At 39.5% G+C, this 25,217-nt stretch overlaps 1 protein-coding gene across 3 annotated transcripts in view; it reads left to right on the forward strand.

Annotated features, from left to right (window-relative positions):
* The window catches only part of Amph (amphiphysin), a 219,913-nt gene that overhangs the window by 154,414 nt on the left and 40,282 nt on the right, over positions 1-25,217 (forward strand). For all 3 annotated transcript variants that reach the window (XM_013521259.1, XM_005397735.1, XM_013521260.1), the window contains 7 exons: positions 912-997; positions 11,071-11,146; positions 11,763-11,845; positions 14,818-14,956; positions 16,380-16,508; positions 20,659-20,775; positions 24,995-25,018. In XM_013521259.1, coding sequence (XP_013376713.1) covers positions 912-997; positions 11,071-11,146; positions 11,763-11,845; positions 14,818-14,956; positions 16,380-16,508; positions 20,659-20,775; positions 24,995-25,018 — 654 coding nt within the window. The remainder of the gene's footprint in view (positions 1-911; positions 998-11,070; positions 11,147-11,762; positions 11,846-14,817; positions 14,957-16,379; positions 16,509-20,658; positions 20,776-24,994; positions 25,019-25,217) is intronic.

Genomic DNA, 25,217 nt, shown 5'->3' on the forward strand with positions numbered 1-25,217 from the left:
TTTCTCTGTTGTTTACTCTTTTAATGATTCCCATTCCCCGTAGGAAAAAAAAATACCTAAATTCCTGAGCATAACATGTAACACCTTCATGGTTCGATGCTTACTTACCTGTTCATTCTTACCAACTTTCAGATCTTTCCCTCCCCAGTTTCATTTGTCCATACACACAGTCTGAGCAAACCTCAAGACGTACACATCAGCTCTTATGCAGCTGTAATAACAGCGAAGAGGCCTCAGAGATGCCAGGCACCCTGTTCAGCACTTCATCCATATTATCTTCCCTTCATACCATGGTCTGAGAGCTGTAGAGTCATAAAGCATTCTGACAAGTTCACAGGCCAGATAAGCAAGAATTCTACCCCAAGGACCACCACCCTAAGTGTTGTGATTTCTTTCACACCCTCTTCTTTAGCAAATATTTTCTGGTGTTTGAAGACTCAGTTAAAATATCACCTTCTGTCTGTGGAAACTTCTCTCTTCTGCACTCATCTTCCCAATTGCATTACAGATTGCAAATCCCTCTTCACAATACATCATGCATTACTTAGTGTTCCCAAAACACTGGTACTTTCTTAGATGACCATCCACGTCTAGTATCTAGAGCAGAGCTGTCTATGTGTCAAGAAATGAACACATTTTTGTTAATAAATGATCCAGTGAATAAATGAATCAGCCAGGAACTACAAGAATAACCACTGTAATCAACCTCATTGTGTATCTTAGTGAGTTTTAACGTTTCGTGTTTAATTAAAAAAATTGAACATGATGTAGAAATTAACTAAACGTCTGTCCTTACCAGAATTTTTCTAGGTTGCCATAAGCTTCTTCTGTTTTACATTAAATGGTGCTCTTGGGCATGGGAGTGGCTTCTTCTCTGGTGTAAGCACACGCCTGTTATATATCATTTCTAGGCAGAAGAGGAATTCCAGAAAGCACAGAAAGTGTTCGAAGAGTTTAATGTTGACTTACAAGAAGAGCTACCTTCATTGTGGTCAAGGTAAAGGTGTTTCTGTGTAGAACGTGCATGCCTCCTGCAGGTGCTCCAGTGGAGTAAATACCCCTTACTTGGTGTGTATTGTCTAGGCCGTCTCAGTGCTCCCAACAGTGCTCCACCCTTACCCTCCCCAGTGTGGTAGCTCCTTGCCACATGTGCCTACTGAGCCTCTGGAAGATGGTGACTGGAACTGAAGAAGAGAATTTTGTTTATTTATGTATTTATTTACTTAAGAGCAGAATATATTTATTGAGGGAAAGAAAGCTTCTGTCCAAGAGAGGGACAGAAGGGGGCCCGAGTGGGTTGCCAATGACCCTGCCCTTCCCAGGTACTTTATAGAGCAATACCCCTAGGTGAGGCGGGTCCAAGAAAGGGGGAAAATGGGAAATTACAAGGTGGGCATGAGGTGGGACAAAACTATGGTCAGCCAATAAGATTACAAGTATAATAGGAACAAATGGGGAAACGAGTCTCGTAGCAAGAGGGCATGAATACAGAACAGGGGCTTTTCCTGTAGGGGGTGGGCTAATGGCTCTGGCTTTTTGAAGGTGATTGTTACTTGTTTGGAGTATCAATCCTTGCTGTTCACACCTAGGGAGGTATGTGGGTGCATTTGTTTAGTCCTTTTGTCTTGAGGTCTGGCCCACAGGTATCTTACCTTGTCTTTCATGTTGGCTCCTTCCAGGGCCTGGCCCTGTCTGACTGCCTATAATATTTCTGTCTAACTCAGCTGCCTATAACATCCCCCCCTCTGAAGAAGTAACCCAAACTGCTGTGAGGGAGTAACAAATGATGACCGCTCTGGTTTTGAAGAAAGGAATTTTAAATTTAATACATTTTATTTAAATTCTTTTCATTTTAAATGATCCTGTGTCCAGCAGCTGCCATATTGGATGTGCTTCTCAAGTGGAGACACAAACTTTGTTTGGAAGCATCAAGAGAACTGCCTTTAATCTTAAATTTCACAGTAACAGCCTTTCAGCTTCTTGGGGGAACTTGCTTTACTGCAAGAGCTCATCTAGCCTTCTGGTTTTGATGTTAAACCTTCTACTTTCAGCCCTGAACTTTTAACCTGAGCTCCATTTCTAGTTGAGGCATTAAACATTCTTCTTATTTACAAGTATTCTGCATCTTCTTGGCATTAAGTTCATGCTTGATAGTTTGTTCTAATTTTCCTGCAGTGATAGGACTAAAATGTTATCGAGTCAAGTGAGACCTGATGTTCCTATTAGAATTAGCATCCCTGTGACACCATGCCAATAAACAGAATAGTGTTAGCAGTGGCGTATTGCTTTAAGTAAGTTCCTCCATCCTTAGCTTCCAACCAGAGGGTTTCCCCTCAGTCCTTCCTTATACCAGGTCTAGAACTACTTATCTTTCAAGCCTGCAAGCATTTTGAGTGTCTAGCCTGGAGTTGGTCCATTTTTGTGATCATCTCTAGTGCTCTCATTTTTTCTTTTACCAATAATACATACTCAATATCAACTTTTAAACTACCAAAATACCTATGTTAGTTAGGTCATTGTAAAACTAGCTTTGACACATAGCTTCGGTAGTGGGTAAGACATGCATACCTATCCAGGGAAATTATCTCATTGGTCACTTACATTTTCTCATTTTTTTCAATATCTCCTTTTCTCTGTTTTGGTTATCATCAGCAAGTGTACCGTGTAGGTATACTTTTTAGCTAGTTCACTGTAAAACTAGGCTTCAGGCATAGTTTGGGTGACGGGTGCAACGTATTTACCTCAGTATGAGATAATGAAATTACTTCATTGATCATCTGGGTTTATTCATTCAGCATCTGCATTTTTTTGTATCATTTTTTCCCTGGGCTCCGAAGACTCAAAACTTTGTAATTGTTGACTGTGGAAACCAAAGGGCCACCAAAAGAAGCAATCTACTATTTTTCAGTGTGATTTCTGCATGGGTTTCTACTTCTCTATTCTCACTGCCACCACCCAAGCCTCGTCATCCTCTTGGGCATTATGGTGGTGGTATTTCCCTCACATTTTCTTCAACCTCATCTTGTAATCTTTCAGAATTTCCATCTGGTTTAGGACCTGACTGCCTGTGAGCCAATAACTCTCCTCTCTCCCTGCGGAGGATTTTGGTCAGCCTGTGTAAATAAAACTTTCAGGGATGTAGATAAGATACATATCTATTTATAATTTAGTCACCCATATCTATTAAAATCACAAACCGTATGAAATGATGTTGTTTTCTTTTTTTAAACAAATACTACTCTTTTACATTCACATTTCATGGACCGGCGTTATCTAACACCTTTACATACATCTTTGACATTAGTATCTGCAGTAAGGATATTCATCCCATCATCCAGTGGTTCTCCAGAGCTTATTGTCATCCTTAACACATATTCTATCCCTCACACAAGTTGTCATTTGCATATAATAAGGCAAGTTCTCTTTGTTTCCACTGTAAAGGAATTTTTGTGTTTTACAATGTGATTGCTTATGCTATTGTTTTAAATTGACCTTGGCTATAGCTGGGCACCATGCACCCGGTGAGCCCAGCTATTCTAGAGGATAAGGCAAGAGGTCCATAAGTTCAAGGCCAGCTTGGGTAACTCAGTATGATCTTGTCTCAAAAATTAAAAAAAAAACAAAAGGGCTGAGGATGTGGCTCAGTAACCCTTGGCTTCAATCCCCAGTACCACATAAGAAGGTCTCAGGGACTACAGTGTTCAGTACTTCCAATTATGAAGTAATAGCACTAGTTAACAGACAATCGACAATTATGAAGTAATGCCCTTGAGGAAAGTGTCCAAATTACTGAGTCAAATTGCATTAGTAAGTAATTTATTTCCCAGTAATCTCTACAAGCATCCCAAATGAGCATTGAATGATACTATTTCCAGCTTGTGTATTCTTCCCAACTAATATTTGATTATTCTAAATAAAGTAGTTGTCAGAATACCTTAAAACATGAACAACTTTGTAGCTATTTTAAAACAAAGGGAATATCTGAGGGGTACTGGAGAGAAGAACCTTTTCGTGGTCATACACTATAAACGTTTTAGTGCTTTTTAAACTGGTCTAATTTATCATTTGGGCACTGAGGGCTATCCTGTCTTTTGGTCAGTCCAGATCCGTTCCCTTTGATTAAAATCTGTGCCTAGTCTTTCTTTTTATATAGTATGTTTCTTCATTAAATCTAAATTACTTAGCCATAATAATTATGTGGCGTGCATGTTGTCTGAGAGGTCATTTTTTGAATACTTTCTCTTGTTAAATATCATTCTAGTTCTTACATACATGGCTGTCATTATCACAATTATAGATGTCTCCATCTTACAGATGAGGAAGCAAAGAGTCATGCCAGTTAAACACATTGTCTAAGATTGTGAAGCTTATAAATCCTAAAGCTGGCATTTAAAAACACTTCTGTGACTTCCTACCATAAATCCCAATAACTATATCCAGACCCTCTTTTTATCTGAAATGAGATTTGAAGCAGTCATGATTTTTCAAGTTATTTCAAGTAACAATATTTCAAATAACAAATGCACATGTTATTCTCCCAGTTGTATTGCTCAACTTTGAAACTGAAGTTAGTGGTTTGAATCTTCTGTACCTCCTATGGTGAAATGCATAATACTGGCAATGCAGTCATGAACATGTATCGAGTGCTGCATGCCTGAAATCCTGCAGCATTGCCCATAACCTCTCAGGGTGTCAAATGGCGTATTCTTTGTGCCCATTAGATCCAATGTGAATATAGTGTTCACATCCTCTACTTCCTTACCAATCTTCTGCCTAATTGCCCTATTCATTATAGAATGTGAAGTATTGAAGACCGATACCTCGCTTCAATTCTGTCAGCTTTTGCTTCATGTATTTTGGGATTCTATTGTTAGGTACACATACTGTATGCTTGTAATTGCTATATCTTCTTAATGAATTAACCATTTTATTTTCTCAAATGTCTTGTCTCTAATAAAAGAATTGTCTATTTCATCAATATTAATCTACCCACTCTAATTCTGCTTTGGTTATTCTTTGCATAGTATATCTTCTTTGAATTCCTTTACTTTGAACCTATTTGCATCTCTGAATGAAAAGGTGTTTTTTGTGGACTGTATTAAGTTGGACGTTTTGTGTGTGTGTGTGTGTGTACTCATTCTGACAACCTCTGCTTTCTGATTGGTGTGCTTAGCCCATTTACCTTTAATGTAATTTCCTGATAAAGCAGGGTTATGTTTACCATTTTGCTAATTGTTTTCAGTGTGTCTTAGGTCATTTTGTTCCTCTGTCTTTCCACTGCTATCATGCATAGAAACTTGTTTCAAAAGTTTTAATGTAAAAAGGAGAAAATAAATGAACTACTACTTAGTGGGGGTGTGGGCTGAGTTTCAGAAAAGAAAATAGTAGGATACGTTTATGTGTTTTAAAGGAGCTTATAATTCATAAGAGATGATGGAGAAATATTGTTGTAAAGAGGAATGATTCCAAAGGGAATACTTGAGCTAAATCTTTTAAAATGAGTAAAGTCAGCATTTGGTGAAAAGAATACCCAAAGCAGCAGAGGAGCCTGGATAAAGACATGGGGATAGAAGCAGATCTGTGGGTCATTAATTAGTGTAATGTAGTGAGAGAGCAGAATGAGAAGGCCCAGGAGGGACTTGTGGTCAAGAAACATGAGAGAGGCCGGGGTAGATTCACTCATTCATCAAATATTTATTGACCACCCACTGTGTGCCAAGTTCCCTTTGAAGTGCTAGAGATCCTCCACTGAAAGTTTTTATTTTCTTAGAGCTTGTGTTGAAGGATAGGGTAAAGCAGTTACCAAGAAAAGGAATTTTAAAAAATAAAATGTCAGACAATAAGTTCAAAGCAGAAAATAAAATGACATCATTTAAGAGAGAGTGGCCTAGGATGGTTAATCAGTGCCACTAAGTGCCTATAGGATGGATGGGGAAATTTTCTCCCAAAGACACAGATGACTTATACAGAAAAGGAAATTTTGAAAAGCTACTGGATTCCATTTTTTATATGCCTAGCATAAAGAATTATTGGGAAGTCCAAAAGGCTATGCTTATGAAATGTAATCAAAACATATAGTGAATGTTTAAATTTAAACATTACAGTAAAAGACACAGTTGCTTTTAATTATCTTCAGAACTCTTCCCCTAACTTGGAACATGTTTATCCTCTTCTTCTTGCCACTGTCTGAAGCAGTTCCGGAAGTCCTCTTTTGTGAGTGTCCTTAATAGGGATGTCATGGCTGCCTTGATGTCCAAACTCAGTTGAAACATTTATCTTTCATGGTCATCTTGACTTTGAGAGGAAGAACCAGCATAGTGCCAGATCTGAAGAATAAGATGGATAAAGACACATTGTAATATTTTTATGTGGCAGAAATTACCATAAATGTTTTAAATCAATTCAAGACATTGAGATAACCATGATAGCTCAACTAAAGACACTCATAAAAGAGGACTTCTAGAACTGCTTCAGAAAGTGGCAAGACTAAGGGAGTATGTGTTTTTAAAGTGAGGGGGGGATATTCTGAGGTGACTTAATTGTAGCTTGTCTTTTAGTGTAATAAACATTTTAAATTTAAACATTTACTGTGTATTTCAATTATCCCTGTGCAGAGCTAAATATAAAACAGGAAAAGAGAGTTGGAAATCATTTCTATATGAGTGGCAATGATGATGTAGGTAGCAAGACAGATCACGCGGCAAGAGTAAAGCCTTTGAGAGCCTCAGTATTTAAGGAATGTGTAGAAGAGGGCTCTGTAGAGAAACCCAGCAAGAAATAGTCATAGAAGCATGTGGAATCTTGGAAGAGTTGTATCACAAAAAGCTTAAAATGAAAATATTTTAAAACAAAGGACTGCCAAGTGTGTCATTTACAGTAGAAAAATCAAGAAGCTGAAGATGAAAAATGGTGGCTTCCAAAGATGACCCAACTGACAGTGGGATCTGAAGCTTGAGTACAGGCACTGGAGCCTCCAGGGGAGAGGAGAAAGTAGGGGCAGAGGATCTTGACTATGATGCGCAGGAGGAATAGTGGCTGCAGATAAAGGATAATGATAGGGAAAGAGGAGCCTTTGGAACATAGCTGCTGTCATTTTGAGAAGCTGGCAGTGCCAGTGACAGAGGTGGGGGATTTAATACCGAGAATGTGTGGAATGAGGAGGGGATAAGAACAAGGTAGGAGGATGTTAACAGGGCTGTGCTGTGAGTCCCTCACTTGACCAAGCAAAAGCTGGACCTGAGCAGGGAAATGGCCTGGAAGAAAAGGGGCAGCGGGCTCACAGAGGTTAAAACAAACTGTGAGCAAGAATGGTGGCATAAAGGAGTGAGGGATCTCATGGCCTAAGAAACCAGCACAGTGAGTGAGCTCAGCTCACCCCGTTTCAGAGATGGTGTAGTTGGATGGCAAGATATAGGATGTGCAGGCGGCAAGATGTGTATGAATAACATATTGGGGTGATGAGCTGCAGGCTTGTTTTTCAGCTGTGTAGTCATACGGGTGTTGAAATCTGCTGTGTTAGAATTACAACTGGGTGAAGGAGAGAGAGAGAAACTACTGAACAGTTGTGCTGGGGGGATGGGGAGATGTGTGCAGCTGAAAAGCTGGTGTGTGAGCTGTGGGGAGGTCAAATGTGTAGGCTGTAAATCTCAGCAGGGTAATGTAAATGGGCTCAGAGTTTTGGGAGAGTTAGGAGAAAATGCCTGTTTTTCCCACCCTGTCTCCATGGTAAGTGGGATGGCAAAGGATACGTCTTCCATTTCTTCCAGGAAGACAGTGGAGACAGTGATGCCTTCCTCCAGGAAAAATAGGTTTTCCTCACTGTCACTGTAGTGGGGAGGGTGTTACGGCCTCCATGCTGTGACTGTGATCAGCCCAGCTCTAAATTCTTTCCACTGTTTCTCAGAGCAAGGACATGTCTAATAACGAAATTCAGTTGATTTTGACAGCTGATTAGAGGGGACTTGGATGCATAGAGAAGTCCTTTGGGGGAACCAATAATGTCTCAGGGTTTCTGTCTAGGAAGAACTTGTGAAATGAGCCTTCCAAGCAGATAATATCAGAACCCGGAGCCTGATGCCCTGTGTATGTATATTTCATGGCTGGTGATGCTTGTCTTTTACAAACCAGGTGTACATCAGATGCTGCTTTCCAATGGAATGAGTGCTCAGTTTGTTCATTCACTCAGTCTCCATCCATCCATCCATCCACCCATCCATCCATCCATCCATCCACCCACCCTTCCAGCCATTCATCCATTCATCTGTGGAATATTCACTGCATGCCTGCTGTGTACCAGGGGCTGTATCAGATGATAATGATGGCCTGTAGTCAAAGGCAGTCTTTACTTTTGAAGAGTGTTTGATCTCATAAATTGAAGAAAATCACTTTATGATAGTGGCTTAAAAATTGAATACTTATTTTTCTAAGTCAATACATACTAGTTAATTTAACTTCTAAATTCTACAAAGAAACAATAAAATATTAGCTATGTATAGACGTTTAGTTATTCTAAAGCACTTCTGGTACTATACCAATTATTTCTCTAAGTAATAATTGATATAACAACTTAAGATATGCTGCGTATCAGAAAACAATTCAAAACTTAAACATAGAAGAATGAAGATTCTTTTTGTCTGCTTATATCTAACGTCTAATAGAAATGCCCTTACAGATCAATAACCAAGATAACCCACTGAGAAGTAACAAAAAAAAAAGATGAATAGGTGTCTGAAAAGAAATGCAAATGGTCAATAAATAAACAAGTAAACAAAATGCATTAACTTTCATTAAAAGAATATAAATTTAGAAGTGGCTATCAAACTTAACAAAGATTAAATATAAGGTAACATTAAAAGTTGAGGAACTACCAATGGTGCAGCCTAGTGGAAAGTTTGACAGTGAACATCCAAGCTTCCATCATCGGGCCTTTCATCAGCATCTGCGTGCAAAGAAAGCTATTGTAAGGAAATGAGAAAGATGCGAACAAAGTGTTAATCAGAGGTATTTATTAGGATTTTGTTTATTAGCATGAAGTACCAATTAAAATAATATATGTCAATGAACTTCAATGACCTCACTCCATCTGTACCAACCTTCTGTTTTAAACATTTGGGGAAACCTCAGTTTGTCCACTCTAGCAAGTGTTTGCAGCTGGCTCCAGCCCATTACTGCCTGCTCTCAGATCCTTTAGCTTTTTGTGACCATATCCACACATTTTTGATATTTAATCACATATTGCCTTTGGTAATAACTAAATGGTCACATGTAACATTATAATTTGCTTTCATGTCTTTCAATTTAATTCCATTGTAATTATGCACAGAGCATATGTTCATTTATAAGCACTCTGGGTGCTCCTTCAACTGGATTGTGTGTCCATAGGAGTTAAGAGTAACTGTTTCCATTGACTGGGGTTCTCGGAGTTGCCACACATCGTATTGGGTTAATAATATCCCTTAGTTTTTGTGGGCTGATCAGGTCCACAATCTCATGAATAAGTGTACAGTGGAGGCTAAATAAAAAGAGGCAAATGGAATGATTTTAGAGCTCCAGGAGGATCAAAGCCCTCTCACAGAACTCAAGATTCTTTGAGGGCTAAAATGGTTAATCCTTCTGTGTCTTAGTTTTGCTGGTAAAATGGGACCACCATTGCAGGGGGTAGTTTGAAGAATTAAGCGAGGGGGCATGTAAAAGTAGCTAGACAGCTACTAGTTCAATTAGTATTTTTATTTCCATTTTGTAATTTTTTCTTATTTTATTGTAAAGAGAAAAAACAAACAAGCAAAAAAAACAAAAACAAAGACAAAACAAAAAACAAAAAAACAATAAAAATGATACAGAATTTCAAAACAAGATGATAGGCAATTAACAAAGCTTGCTTTATTACATATTGTTATCTTCAAAGTAGTTGCTCAGATTACCAGATACAGGTATGCAAGTTTTGATAATGAAGGCACATCCATCCACCCTTGCATATTAGAGTCCTTATCACTGCAAGGTATAGCTCATTTTCTTCCTGCCTTTTTATCTCTGTGCAAATAAGAGGGGTGCCTGCTGTGTACAAGCCTATCTCATGCCTGAACATATAATAAGTTCTCTGAAGAGATGCTATTCCAAATGTGAGATCTACCTAATCTTTCTGATACATAAGTCCTTACTTGATGCTTGACTGAGATTTAGAATCTAATTAAACAATGTGGGCGCTGGAGTTAGGTTTGAGAATACCATCAAAATAACATGAATTATAGTAATTTTCTCAGATGTATTCAGAAAGATAGTGGTAATGTAGGGTGCAAAGATTTCTCACTTAGAGACACAGGGGACTTATCCTGGGGTTCCAGGCTGGGTCTATATGGCTGGTGGAGTTACTCTTAGGGACCTAAAATTAAGAAGTGTTGTGACTTTGCTTCTGTGCTACAACATGGGCCAGGGAATCTCTGTACAGATGTGTCGAGATATTAACAGTGGGCAGCTTGTGTTTTCATTTTCTCCGCGATAACACATTGTGACATTTTCCCAACAACTGCATGTATGCATTTTCCGTTTTCCTCTGTTATATAGAGCTTGGAGTTCAAGTATAGAATACTGAAGCTAAACTTCCTGTGTTTTATAAAAATGAAAAGGAACTTTCTTGATCTCAGATGCTTTCAAGACGCCTAGCTAAAATATAATCAAATGCTCAGAATAACTCTTCCCAAAGTGTTAAACCAGGAATATCAATGTCACCTAGAAACTTGGAAATACAGATTCTCAATCTGCAACACCAAGCCCACAGAATCAGAAACACACACTCCTGCATTCCCAGGTGATCTGCATGTACTCCTAAGTTTCAGAGCCACTGTCCTAGGATGATAACTGAATTTTAGGGAAGGCTGTGCTCCATGCCAAAAAATGTTTTTGTACTCACTGACAGATAGGGAGAAGTTGTGTGAATTCTGAGTTGATTTATTTAATGCAATGTTATTAAAAGTTATATAAAGAAAACTATGTTTGATCTATTTTATTGTCATTAAAGTTTGGTTTTGCTAACTGGTCTCTCTTTTCTTCCCTCTTCGTATTTCTGCGTACTAGACGAGTTGGATTTTATGTTAACACTTTCAAGAATGTTTCCAGCCTGGAGGCCAAGTTTCATAAGGAAATTGCGGTGGTGAGTAATGCTGATTATTTTTCCATGTGAAGTATAATGGAAGATTTATTTTGGAAGCAAATTAATTGGCTCAGCATTATACCAAGTATTCTTCCTTTAGTTGTCTTATAGTAGTGGCCCATTTACTCTCTGTAATATTGGTATAGCTTTCCATAGTGACTACATAACTTCTATATATTTTGGAGATTCTGTCACAGACCCCAGCCTTGTTTTCCTTTTTAGCCTGTTTTAAAGTCAGGATTTCAAGTGGTTTCTTAGGCTGGTGAAAAAGTCGTTTCAAAATATTAAGAAAATCAACAGCTGTATTGTGGATTGATGTTCTTTCCAGTTCAGCAGATAGTTGTGGGGCTGTTTCTACTGGAATCAAAAACTATCAGGCTTCTGTTTGTGTAGTGGGTGCTAGTGAATAAACATATTTTGATTGTTCTAAGTTTTTTTGTGTTTAGTTTGTTTCAGTTTTGATTTCGATTTTATATTTGGACCTTAAAAAGAATTTTAAGTATCCTAAGGCCACCATAATTTTCAGGAGAGTCTTAGTTTCTCTCTTGGGGAAGACATGCTGTACTGGCACCAAGACGCCTTGCAGCTAGTAGACAAGTGGCCTCTGTCCCCTTAGCTCTGCCACAAGCTGTACGAAGTGATGACAAAACTGGGTGACCAGCATGCTGACAAAGCCTTCACCATCCAAGGCGCCCCCAGGTAAGCCATTGCTCATCAGAGCCAACTTCCTTTCCACACACCTTTAACAGGATGCTGGTTGAAGTTTCTGCATTCTGTGGAAAAGGTTCTGCTACTTTAATTTGATTCTCTTCGTTTGTAAAAGTCTAAAAGGAGCCTTTCCATCCATCAATTGATGGTTTCACATTTACTTTAACTCCCTGGTTTCACATTTACTTCTGGCTTTCAACTATCCCACAAGGGTTGTGGTGGCCACAACAGAATTAACAGTCTCTGTCTCTGCTGTTTTGTCTCTATCTGTTTCTCTCTTTCTCTCTCCCTCTCTCTTTCTGCTTTACATGAGACCCGAGAGCAATACTAATACGTAATTTCTACTTCTACATGTGGTACTTTCTCTGAAAAAGAATTCCCCACACTCACAACAGTCAATACTGGCTTTTGTCATGGGTGTTGATGTTTGTGATGAAGCTGTGCAGGGAAAGTAAAGAAGTAGGTGAGACCTACTTCAGCATCTTCAGCCTCTTACCTCTGCTTTGCTACTGGTTCGTTGCATGTGGCTGCGGTGAGCATGCCAGTCAAAGGCACTGGGAGCCTTGTGACCCACAGGTGAACTGACTAACCTGCCAGGGTTTGGTTTCGTACCAACTTTCTCCTGTGATTTTGGAATTGCTTTAATTCCATCCTCTCAGGCATTGTGTACTCAAGGAATGCAGCTTAGCATACCTTGGGGCTGCAAAAGACCCACCTTTCAGTATTATAGCTGTAGTTAATTTGTTTTGTTTTCCTTGAGTAAGTCCAATAACCTCTCTGACTAAATATCTCATTATTTCCAAATCAATAAAAACGTAATATACTACTGGGCTAAATGGATTTTAAAGTAATATGGAGTCTAACTTACTATATTTGTGATTTTAATATCAATGCACACACTTACACAAATGCATTTATAGAAACATACATAGTCACACACATACCCCAACATCTGCCTGGATTAGTGTCTGGATGCCTCTGAGGATTGCTGGTTTTCTTATTCTAAGCATCTCTGCTATGCTTGCTCCACTGAGAGGGCACTAAGTATATATGTTCTCCCTGTAAGAGTAAGAGCATTGTCTAAAAAAGCACAGGAGGCCAAGTTAATGTGTCGGTATGGTTATTTCAGTATTGAGCTAAGGACAAAAGAAGAGTTAGAACAGGAATATCAAAATGACTTTGGGATATTTCAAAACTGAAGTACAATAAAGGTTTAACGGTTATCCCCTTATATGGAAATGCAAAGGACAGATGCATTTAAAAATTTCAGTGTTGCTGAATCAGATGAAGTGAGGAAAAAGCAGGTCATGGCTACTTAACAAATGTCCCTTTAATTTTTTCCAATGTCTTCTGCAGAACGAGGTGGTGAGTAACTTAGAAGACTCTGTATAGAGCATAGATTGGGGCTGTTTTCCATCATAGGTCATGATTGCTGAAACCTGGTCCCAATCTTGTGGCCTGTGTATTCTCTGAAGGACCCAGTTCCCTTGGTCCTTTTATATGTAGACATACTGCTGTGTATCTGCTCTTTTGTTTTAGGCTATAGATTCTGCTCCTTCTAGCTGTAGACTTTAGAAATTCTTAGAGAGTAAGATGTGTCCTGAGTACTATCCTAGTCACTGAGCTTAGCTGTCCCACAGCCTCTGGCCTGATGCCAAGAACATAGTGTATTCTCAGTAAACATTACTGAAGCTCATCATTTGAAGAATGTACTTGTGCTGTTCAAGGTGTCCAAATTGAGTCATTGTTTTGTACAGTGTGAAAAGAAATAGTGAATGAATTTATCCCCAAGTGATATCAGCATGCATACTCCTGCAAAAGCTTTGCTCATACTCTCCAAAAATACCTCTGAATATAAAAAGTGCAGTTTTCTGAGTGGAGCAAACCTTTCTTTGCTCCACTCTTCTTCCCTGTAAGTGGGGACAATGATGCATGGCTACTGTGAAGGCAGATAATAGATAAGCGGGATCTAGCTTTCTACGTAAGTTCTTCTGTAGCATATGACTTGCCAAGATTTTCTTGTTGATCCAATATGAAACTGCTTAAGCTAATCCAGCTTAGATTGGGAAGATTCTTTAGTGCTTGCTTGGCATAATGGATAGACAAGAAGTTTGTATAACTAAGACCTGAATTCAGATCCATTCAATCAGTGGTCCCAACCTTTGTCATTATTATTTATTATTATTATTATTATTATTATTATTATTATTATTTTTGGCACCAGGGACTGGTTTCACACCTTATCCATGAATGAGGGATGGGTTAGGGTGGGAGGAGGAGATGATTTGGAGATGATTTAATTGTAGTTTATTTATTGCGCATTCAAATCTCTTGGCTAAGTTTCATTTGTATCTGCAGCTGCTCTCCAGAGCTAGCATCACCATCTCAGCTTCACCTCAGATCATCAGGAATTGGGTTCTCAAAAGGATCATGCCACCTAGAGCCCCACATACACAATTCATGCTAAGGTTCTAGTTCCTATGAGAACCAAATGCCCCACCGCTCTGACAGGAGGTGGAGCTTAGATGGTGAGGAATCACCACAAATACAGATGAATCTTTTCCAGCTTGCCTACCAGTCCTGCTGTGCAGCCTAGGCTATCAATGAGCAGTGAACCTGTACTGATATGTGGCCTAAGACTGGGAAACTCTGCCCTAAATCACAGAACAATTTTAGTGTTTTTTTAAAAAAATTTCTTTGCTCCACTCTTCTTCCCTGTAAGTGTGAACAATGATGCATGGCTACTGTGAAGGCAGATTATAGATGAGAAGGATCTGGTTCACAGTATGGGAAATGGCACCATTTATCAGCATCACTGTGTCTAAGAACAAAACTAAACTGGAAGCAGGGAGTCGGGTAACAGACAATACCTATTAATTGTCAGGATTTCTCTGTGATGGAGCATCCCAGATCAAATGAACCCCATCTCTCAGAAGGCCTCTTCCTTAACTATGTTCGTGTAGTGATTCAGGTCCTCTACGCATTGCAAAGACGCCGTCACCTCCTGAGGAGGCTTCGCCCCTGCCCAGCCCAACAGCCAGTCCCAACCACACACTAGCACCTGCGTCTCCTGCCCCAGCACGGCCGAGGTCCCCTTCACAGGTATGAAAAGAGCACATGTGTCAGGGGGGTAGGGGGACTCATTGTGATCACCATTAAGAAATCCATCTGTTTTTATTATTTAACTTTTATATTTCTGACAGGGCTCAGTGTTTAAATCTCTTGAGATTTAACATCTCAGCTTCTTCAGACTAGCATGCCCACCTCCTCTCCTATTTCTTGCTCTCAAAATCCTCTTTCAAGGGTGGGAATATAGCTCAGCAGTAAGAGTTCTTGCCTAGGGTATATGAACCCAGGGTTCATTCCACACTACTGGAAAAAATGTCTTGTCTTTCAGCCTTTAAAGATTGTATGAGACCTTTTTCTTAGCACTGTCTGTTATACTTAGTGCAAAACCACCAAGAAAAATGAAAGTTTATGTGTCATTTTACCTTAGCTACTTGATAAAGTTATGTGAATCAAATGAAAATGAGACAGTGAAGGCCAGGCAAAGTCATAAGGAGAAAAATTTCCCATCCCTATTCCCTACTTTGGATGGAAATAAAATCCCTATGGGAAAATCTGAAGTTCCTAATCCAGTGAAAGCTTTCATGAATAAAATAAACTGAGGAGAGTCATGAGAAGATATGTGCACAAGATAGACGTGTTTTATCTCAAAATTCTGAATGGGAAGTGAGATAGAAGCTGCCTATGTTGATCTCAATAATTCAAAAGAAAAGTTGCGTGATTTTAGTTCTAAAATTCTATTTTATGTTGAAAGGAGAAAATATTTTCAGTGCACTTTAGTGAAGGTATTGCTTTAGCATAACCATAAAGGCCCTACAGCCCTGTCTATGCTTGTGTGGAGATAAATAGACTGCCATCTCATAGATTATTAGTCATTTTCCAATCACTGGAACAAAATACCTGACATCCACCACTTAGGAGAGGTTTATGTTGGCTCATGGTTTTCAGAGGGTTCAGTCCATGGTTGGCTGGCTCCAAGGTAGAAATGGCATAGTGGAAGGGAATGGCAGAGACAAGGTCCTCATTTCATAGCATCCAGGAGGTAGAAGGAGAAGGGAAGACCAACGGCAAGCTACACCCTTCTAGGGCACTCCTTTTATGACCTCTGACCAGACCCCACCTCCTAACAGCACATTTAGCTATGAATTCACCAATGGATAAACCCACTGATGACTGTAATGCTGTCATGATCCAATCAATCACCTTCCAAACTTTTGGGAAACATTCTGTATCTAAATCATAGCACTTAGCTTGAGATTTTCCTGTGGGATTATAGCTTGTCAGTGGTCAGGGAGCCACCCACATAGACAGCATTCTTGATCTAATACAGTAGTGGCATTTTTGCCTCTAGATAAAAGTTTCAGAGTTCAATATATCTATCCAGCCCTCTTGATGTGACATTTCTGTATGGCTCACCTGCTCTTTGGCTGCTTAAATGTTTCTATTTGGTGCTTCTTAGACAAGGAAAGGGCCACCTGTCCCACCTCTGCCAAAGGTCACCCCAACAAAGGAACTACAGCAGGAGAATATCATCAATTTCTTTGAAGATAACTTTGTTCCAGAAATCAGTGTGACAACACCTTCCCAGGTGAGTGTCTAGCTGTAGTATAACAACCAGTTTTAATTCCTGTCACCTTGATTTGAAATCCTGCATTGTTTTTATTGTTTTGTTTTTGTCTTCACTGTCATATTATTTGGTTTTTCTCTTTAAAATAAAAAAAAGACAGAAAAAAGCAGTATGCTCATGAGAATATCGTGGTGGCCTATAATCCCAGCACTCTGGGAGGCTGAGGTGGGAGGATTGCAAGTTTGAGCCCAACCTGAAACCACTTAGCAATTTAGTAAGACCCTGTCCCAAAAATAAAAAAGGGCTTGGGTATAGGTCTGCATAAAGGTCCTGGGTTCAATTTATAGCACCAAAAAAAAAAAAACAAAGAAAAGAAAAAGAAAGTACCATGGTGGAGAGACATTTTAGGGACAACTCTAGAGAAAGTGGCAGATATTAGAGCCAGGAATATAATTTTAGTTGTCACTCAGGCTTGTTTTAATTACTTTGTATGTCTAAAGCATTCTTAAATGGGATGTATATACAGTTTAATTACTCTTATTTTTACTAAAAGTGGTATATAATATTTACAGAAAATTGAAAAGTATAAAATGAAAAAAATTATTAATAACTAAGTACACTTTGGTTTATTTTGTTTTAAACTTCTTTTTCTCTGAGTATGCTTCAGTTTTTACCATAAAATTTAGAATGCATTGTCATAGAATTCTGACTTTTCCATTGAAGTTCTAGCAAACATTTTTTCATGTGAAAATAATGTCTTTGTGAAGCCATACCTAACTGTGCTGTTCTATTAACTGGATGTGTCCACCCCAATCAGTAGCACAGGTTACTTCCAATTGCTTTGTCACTTCTGAAGAACTTCGGTGAATCCCTATATATATGTTAATACTTGTTTGTGCATTCTATTATTTCTTTTATATTGGATAATTAGCAAGGTCCTATCATTTATATGACTAGCCAAATGGGAATGCCAGAGTTCTCCCTGCTTTTGAAGATATCTGGGCCACCTTTCCTGGCTGCAGCCACCTACACACCTATCCCTCACCTATCCCTCGAGTGGGCTGTGTTGTGTTATAGACTCCAGAATGGTTGTGACCTCCAGAACTTCTGCTAATGCCACCAAAACTATCTCTTTTTGAGTGAAAGTCCCCAGAGATGTCACACCAATATCATTTCCTCTAGGGTCAGAAGTAATATTTCCATTTTGTGGGAGGTGCTAAGACTGCATTGTAATTACTGCACACATGAATAGTGTTTAATGTTTTGGTTATAGTCACATCCCATTGATAACACCAAAGGTAATAAATTGAAAACAATAAACTCAGAAAATTAAAACTCAGGAGCAATGCAATAGCAAATCATGATTCTTCATCACTTTGAAGGATATTTATCAATAGATGTGGTGCTTTGAACCACTTTTTATCTTCTCTTGTTTTTACAGGATGCTCAATTTGATAAGTCAGCTGAATTATGAAGTGTGGATTAGCAGTTTCTTTCACAAGGGAATTTGTATGTTTATCAGTACATGGGCAGATTGTATGTCTGTGGACACACAGATGCTGCCATGGATAGTTGTGTTACAGCCAAAGGTCTTACCCAAAGCTGACCAGTGGCTCTGACACTAAACTTTAGCATCTTTAATTTCCAAGTTGTACTGTCTCTTGTATTTGCTACTACCCAGCTTCATTTTCTTTTTTGCTACATGAATTTTCACATTCAATGTATTTTAGAGTCATAATACCCTTTTACTCAGTTGCTTTTACCTGGGTTCTCCATGAGCACCCTCTCAATTCCATCACAGCTGGAGACTTTGGTCTTCTCAAGTTCTGGGTACTTAGCTAAGGGTCTCCCACTTCAGGAGATAGGGCAGCTGAAGTGGTCAGAATGTGACACACAGACTATTTCTGAAGTAAAGACGGGGTTCACAAGTGTTCTCTCTTGTTAAATATTTTTTATTTGACATTTGCTGGCTCCTAGATAAGGACCCTTCATGTTGGAAGAAGAGGGAATCAAAGCACTTTGGAAAATTACAAACTCAGGAGAGTACTCTGAGGCCTTCTGGCAGTGCTAACTTTTGCTGGTATTGCTGTGTAAGGGCCATGAGGAGAGTTAAGATGAGCGGGGGCAGGAGGAGGAAGCCTTTAAGGAGTATAGCACCAGTTCGCTGGTGATTTGTGCAGGACCCCAAGGTACTTCTCCACGCATGCCTTTCGTAGCTTACTGCTGCACGTCATGTCTGTTAGTCTGCAGCCATATTCGAAAGATCTAACCACCACAGACTGTGCGTCTCATTTAGGAGGCTCCACATCATTTGTATTCTTTTCTTTTAGTCTGAGAATGATACAGAATATTTGTTGTTATTTTTCTGAATTTGAATATCACCCTTATTTCAGCAGCTGGGCCAGACAGAGTATGACATGAAATGTTTCCATTGACTAAATGGCCTCATCTCATGTCCATATTTGCCAAGACCAGGAGAAGGAGTTAGAGGTCAAGATGCATGTTTACTCTTTTCTGTCTATTGAGTGAGATAATCTAGCTTTATTTAAACATATAAAAATCAGTGGATTGTTCCCTTGTAGCTATGAGTAGCTGTTGTGTATGACTTCGGCCTATCCAAAAGAGCTCTTGATCTGCAGGTGTGAGGTGGGATCAAGAATCTGCTTCTCCATCTAGTGAGCTCCTTGGTCAGGCTGCTGGTGCCAGCCCCTACTGTGCAAGCCACTGTGTTAAGATCTGAGGATTGCACATGGTACAAATCTGTGACCATCAACAAAGTTCCACAGTGAATTCATATACTTCTTCCAGGGAAATTGACAGCTGAACCAAGTATATGTTAGGATTGATGATTAAAACTATCTCATTTAAAAATAGGGTGGGCTGCGTGTGGTGGCTCGTGCCTGTAATCCCAGCTCTCAGGAGGCTGAGGCAGGAGGATTGTTGCAAGTTTAAGACCAGCTTAGGCTACAAAGTGGGCTCAAGACGAGCCTGGACTGCATAGCGAGACCCTATCTCAAAAAGACAAAAGAAAAAAAAAGTAGAGCAACTTAAAATGTTTCATTTTTAGTATAGTTAAACACCACACATGAATGTACGTATGCTTATAATAATTAGATATGTTGATGGGATTGCAGGAAAACATTGGATATTATAAATGAAAGGGTTATATCATCTTAGTCATAATGTCTGCCAATGCATGAATAAAGGAAATAAATATCAATTCTTGGAGAAAATGAAATTCTAACTGCAGGGAAGTTTTGAAAACTAGAAAGCGAAGAGGTAGCTGGAAAGATTCTCTCTGATACCTTAATGTAGAATGATCCATTTAAATTTTATTTTTATATAATGATTAAAGAGGCCTAATATTTACTAATAAACTTAGTATCCCTAGAAGAAGACGCCTCATGAAACAGCACACAAGATTGTTAGAGTTGACCATATTTTCACATTGGATAAATTCCCCCACTGTCATTTACATGGTGTCTTGGTTACTTTTCTTGGTGCTGAAACAAAATACCCAACACCCAAAGTTAAAGGGGGGAAAGGTTTATTTAGCTCACAGTTTGTAGAGGTTCAGTCCATAATCAGCTGGCTCTAAGGCAGGGTGGCGTGGCAGAAGAGAAACAGTCCATGGCAAGCAAGCAGGAGACAGGGAAGCAGCAAGCAAGCGAGCCTGCCTTTATATTTCATCCAGCCTACTTCCCCTTTGGGCAGGACCACCCACACTCAGGGTGCGGCACCCTTCATCCCAGCACCCCACCCTAGATCCAGCCATCTCTGAATAGACTCACTTATGAGTGATGCATGCAGCTGTTGGGGGGCATCTGGGTACAAGCTGTAACAGAATGAGATTCCTTGCATCTAGGAGGCATTAGATTACCTCTCAAAGGCATTCTTTGTTGGCTGGACTTATAGCTGTACAAAGAACAGGACCTGGAACCTATGGGACCTGTTCCAGGGAGACTTTTGTTATATTTGGCTAGAGTTGGTCCTATTTCCTGTCCCCATATTTAGTTGAATTCTGGAAGTGTGCGGATGAGTGGCTTAAGTAGTAAACTATCAGAGCACCACTGGGGGATATTAAGTAAGGTTATTAGAGGTCTTCTACGTGGGCTGTACCATGAAGTCTTATTGCATTCAAGCTCATGTATATTTTGCGTTGTTTTAACAGAATGAAGTCACTGAAGTGAAGAAGGAGGAGACTCTACTGGATCTGGACTTTGACCCTTTCAAGCCTGAAGTGACACCTGCAGGGTCTGCTGGAGTGACCCACTCACCCATGTCTCAGGTATCAATGACTTTTGGATTTAGAGGATACTGTTTCAAAACCCTTGATAAGCTCAGTGGGGTAACTGATGTCCTTGATGTTTTTCCAGTGACTATTATCTGCTTTTCTTTTTGGTTGGTAACTATTTTCTAATAGGAAAGAGGGATAGCAGGAGGACCTTTTGAATGTCAACTACTAGAAATATCCCCTCTCAATTAGCTTTCTCTTCCCACAGAACTGGCTTAGCCATACTCAATTGTTTGTGCAGAAACTGTCTCTTGCAGGGTAATTATCAATGCCATCGTTTGCTTGCAAAGGTGTCCAGATCCACATGTCTTTTGGCTTCCCCAAAGGAGGCCTTTTCTTTTGGCTTTAAGTTCATTCTTCTTCCTGCTTTCTCTGCTTTTCTCTCCCATGCTTGGTAAGTCAAGGCATCTTTGAAGTAATCACAAGACTCTCCCCCAACAATAATTTCTACAACCTTGATCATTTTGAAGTCAGGGTAGTGTGCTCCTCTTGCATCTTGCAGAAGCCCTCTTCTTTGATCCTGGTGTGTGTGTGCATGTGCGTGTGTGCGTGTGTGTGTAACATCAAACTGGCCTTGCTCTTCTTGTTTCCTCCCTTCCTCACTCTCAACATTTCTCCCATACCAATAGCAATTGTTACAAGATCTCTGGCAGGGAGATGCTTATGATAGGTGCTCTAATGATCGATAGTTGATTCCTCTAGGATATACTTAGTTTATACTTCTCTATGCTAGTGGAAGGAAATTGACTCAAAATGTGACAAACCACAAATAGCTTTTGTTAGTATTTTTTTGAGGTATTTTGGGGCCTCCTCTTTGAGTTTGGGCAAATCTAAAGATACTAGTGTACACTGCAAATTAATTAATGAAAGTGTATTGTAAGCCACATGTGCTAGTGCATACCTATAATCCCAGCACTCTGGAGGCTGAAGCAAGATGATTGCCATGAGTTGAAGGCCAGCCTGGGTAACATAGTGGGTTCAAGGCCAGCCTGAACTACAGAGTGGGATCCTGTCTCAAAAAAAAACAAGTTTATTGTAAAGCCCAGATTAGGAATTGAGATCTAGCTCCATTTCCTGGTCTGGAAGCCATGTTGATACTTTACAGTAAGCCACTGGTAGCAATCTGCTATATATGAACCTCAATAAATAAAGTTTCTTTCTAATCCATTCTTTATTCTAGAATGTGACTGGGTTTCCTGCTTTAAAACAGAAACAATAAAAGTCTACTATGTCAATAGGTAGGAAATTAAGTAGGCTGGAAACTAGCCTTCAAGTGCTTTGGAAAACTGGGTCTATAGGTAAATGTTTTAGGAAGCTGTCTCTATTAACTTTTCTAGGAGGTTTACAATGTACATTTCAATATTAAGGACTCTGAGAGGTTATGCAGTTATTTTTAAAATTCAGTTTGAACATTTTAATTTAAACTCTCCCAGATTTGTTTGACTGCAGAAATCTATTTTAATGCAAACTTGTCTTAGCATTCACTGGAATATTCTCTAATAAAGCATATTGGGGGAAACAGTAAAGTAGTCACTGTCAGGAAGTTTGAGGGCTGTGGTCTACCTTGGCATACCAAATCGTAGAAAACAAATGTGCATGTAATTCAGGATCCTTTCTCAGAGATTTGTCGTTGCGGGCAGCCAGCAGTGTTCATGGAACTTTCTCTACCTTAATCTGCGTAGTTCATTACTTTCATTGCTGATGTAAGTTTCCGTGGTGGGTACAAGGATTAGTGGGTGAGAGATTCCACAGTATGTCTATGTGCAAATTTGAATCAGGAGAACAATTTTATATCACTTCATGGTTGAATTAGTGCATAAACCATACCATTTTGTTTGGATTTAAGATAAAAGGGTATTTTTGTGTGAGTAACAATCTCCACGTTGCCCAGGTTGGAGACTGGGTATTCCTGAGCTTAGGTGATCTTCATGCTTCAGTCTCCTAAGTAGCTTAGATTATAGACCTGCAACACAGCACTTGGGTTAAAGGATTCTTTCAAATCAAAAACAAAAATTTAAAGGAAGGACTTGATTATATCTTCCAAAGTATTCATGTTGAAGGAGACATGGTACTGCAATTAGGGCCAGCTTTGTGCATCTCTGTTTTTCTCCATAGCTGAGTAATAAACTCTGCTGGGCTCCTGGTGGTTGTAACTGAGTCACCTCACTGCAGAGCAGTCCCAGGTCCTGCTCCCCTCTTTCTTCCTGTGTGAGAAGAAAGTCTTAGTTTGACTGAGAGACCACCCAGGGCTGTTACATCCTGCAGCCTCTTTTGCCTTCACTCACAATGATCTCCTTTACCCCTTGCTGACCCCTTCTTTCCAAGTGATGTTCTATCTGCTAGCAGAATAGCTCATCTTGTGATCTCACAGTGCCACACATGCTAACACATCCTTTCAGGATCCTGTGGAGTGATAAACACGTGTTTCACATTGCTACCTTCCTTTTGGAGAAAATATAGGCATTAGCTGCATTCTGTGGAGGTGTGCAGCGTTTATAATCTGTGTTCTTTAAAGGGCTGTCAGACCAGGAGACAGAAACCCATCTGGATCGTTAGAAAAGGCATAGGAGATACTGAAGGAGTCTGTGTACAAAACAGATCTGTTCTGCCTTCCCGTCTCCATTATCCTGTAGGAGGCTGCTGAGTAGGAGGCCAGCCACGCTGCACACAGATGCAGGGCTAGCAGTGCAGTGCTGCTAGGGTTGACCCATGCTAATCAGAAGGACAGTAGAACCACAGACTCTAGATGTCTTTACTTTACTTCAAATGCAACATGTACACTGTCACATTCAGTGACTTAAAACAAGTGAATAAGTAAGGATCTCGTCACAAAAACAAGAGCTTTTAGCATGATTCTCAAGGACAGAGCAAATAAGGATAGATGTAATGGTTGATACATTGTGTCAACTTGAGAAGTTTAACTAAGTGACCCAGCAGGGGGCCAGGGTCCTCGCTTTGTAAACATCCTTATCCTGGGCAAGAGGTGGGCTCAGAGATGGTGTGAGTGGTAGCCCTGCCCTGAGTAGGTTGTAGCCTGCTTATGATATAAGGGAGGAAAAGAGGCTTGCTCACCCCCACTCCCTTTTGCTTCTGTTGCTTTTGCTGTCTTCTGCCACCTTGCACTGTTGCCCCTGTGCCATGCCACCCTGCCTTGGAGCCAGCCGATTATGGACTGAAACCTCCACAAACTGTGAGATAAATAAACCTTTCCCTCTTTCACTTTGTGTGTCAGTATTTTGTCCTAGCAACAAAGGAAAAGTAATCAAGATAATAGGTCTCCCGTACTCTTCCCACCCAGAGGAGATGTCCCTTGGACCATGGAGATTCATTCTTCAGGATCAATAAGATATATAATTGAAATCTCAATAGGAAGTGTAATTTATTCATATGTCTTAGTGAGTACCCTTATAATTTGCATCATTACCAGTTAATGGAGCTATGTGATATCTAATTCAACATATTGAAGAACTACTTTTCTGGGATTCATTTATAATCAGACCAGTCATAGGATTTCCTCTTATGTGATAGGGGAAGGGATAACATTAACAATAATTAGTATCTGTAGTTTCTCAAAGATGTGATAAACTCTAATAGCTCAATGCTTTATTTTAATAGTGTGTGTGTGTGCATGTGCACTCATGCACACATGCATGTATTAAAGCAACCCCATTCATCATATTTAAAATATAGGTTTTTGTTTCCACTTACATAGTAAAAGGTGGATTGATTAGAACTGTCCTATCCAATATGATAGCCACTAACTACACATGCCCATTCAAACTTAAAAGAAGTACAATGATGTAAGATTTAAAATTTGGTTCTGTTATATGAGTACATTTCAAGTGCCCACTATCCACACATGGCTAGTGTATATCATATTGGATTACAGATGAAACATTTCTATCACCAAAGGAAGTTCTATTGAAGAATGTTTTACTGAAAGCTTAAAAAAAGGTTTACAGTGTGTGGGGTGGTTGTGCACCCCTATAATCCCAGCACCCAGGAGGCTGAGGCAAGAGGATTACCATGAGTTTGAGGGCAGCCTGGGCTACATAGTGAGTTCTAGGTTGGCTTGAACTACATAGCAAGACCCTGTCTCAAACAAATAAAAAATGCCAAAAACTTTCATCATCTCTCTGTATCCCCTCCTCCATATATCTTTAAAATACTTGGCATTTGTATACTAAGATCAATTTTGTTTGTTTTCTTTCAGACATTACCCTGGGACCTATGGACGGTAAGACCTCTAAGAACTTGTTTTTTTCATGCAACTTAATCTATAAAAGTTTGGAAGCTGTATTGCATTTTATGCGTGTGTTAGGGAAGGAAGACTTACACCTTTAATGATAATATTTTTTCCTAAAGCAGTCATTAGCCCCTGCAAACTCTATGCCTATCTACAACCTGGAGATCCTTGCAGAGAAGAGTGTGCCAGT

This window comes from Chinchilla lanigera, unplaced genomic scaffold, assembly GCF_000276665.1.
Source record: "Chinchilla lanigera isolate Chin_1 unplaced genomic scaffold, ChiLan1.0 scaffold00059, whole genome shotgun sequence".
Lineage (NCBI taxonomy): Eukaryota > Metazoa > Chordata > Mammalia > Rodentia > Chinchillidae > Chinchilla > Chinchilla lanigera.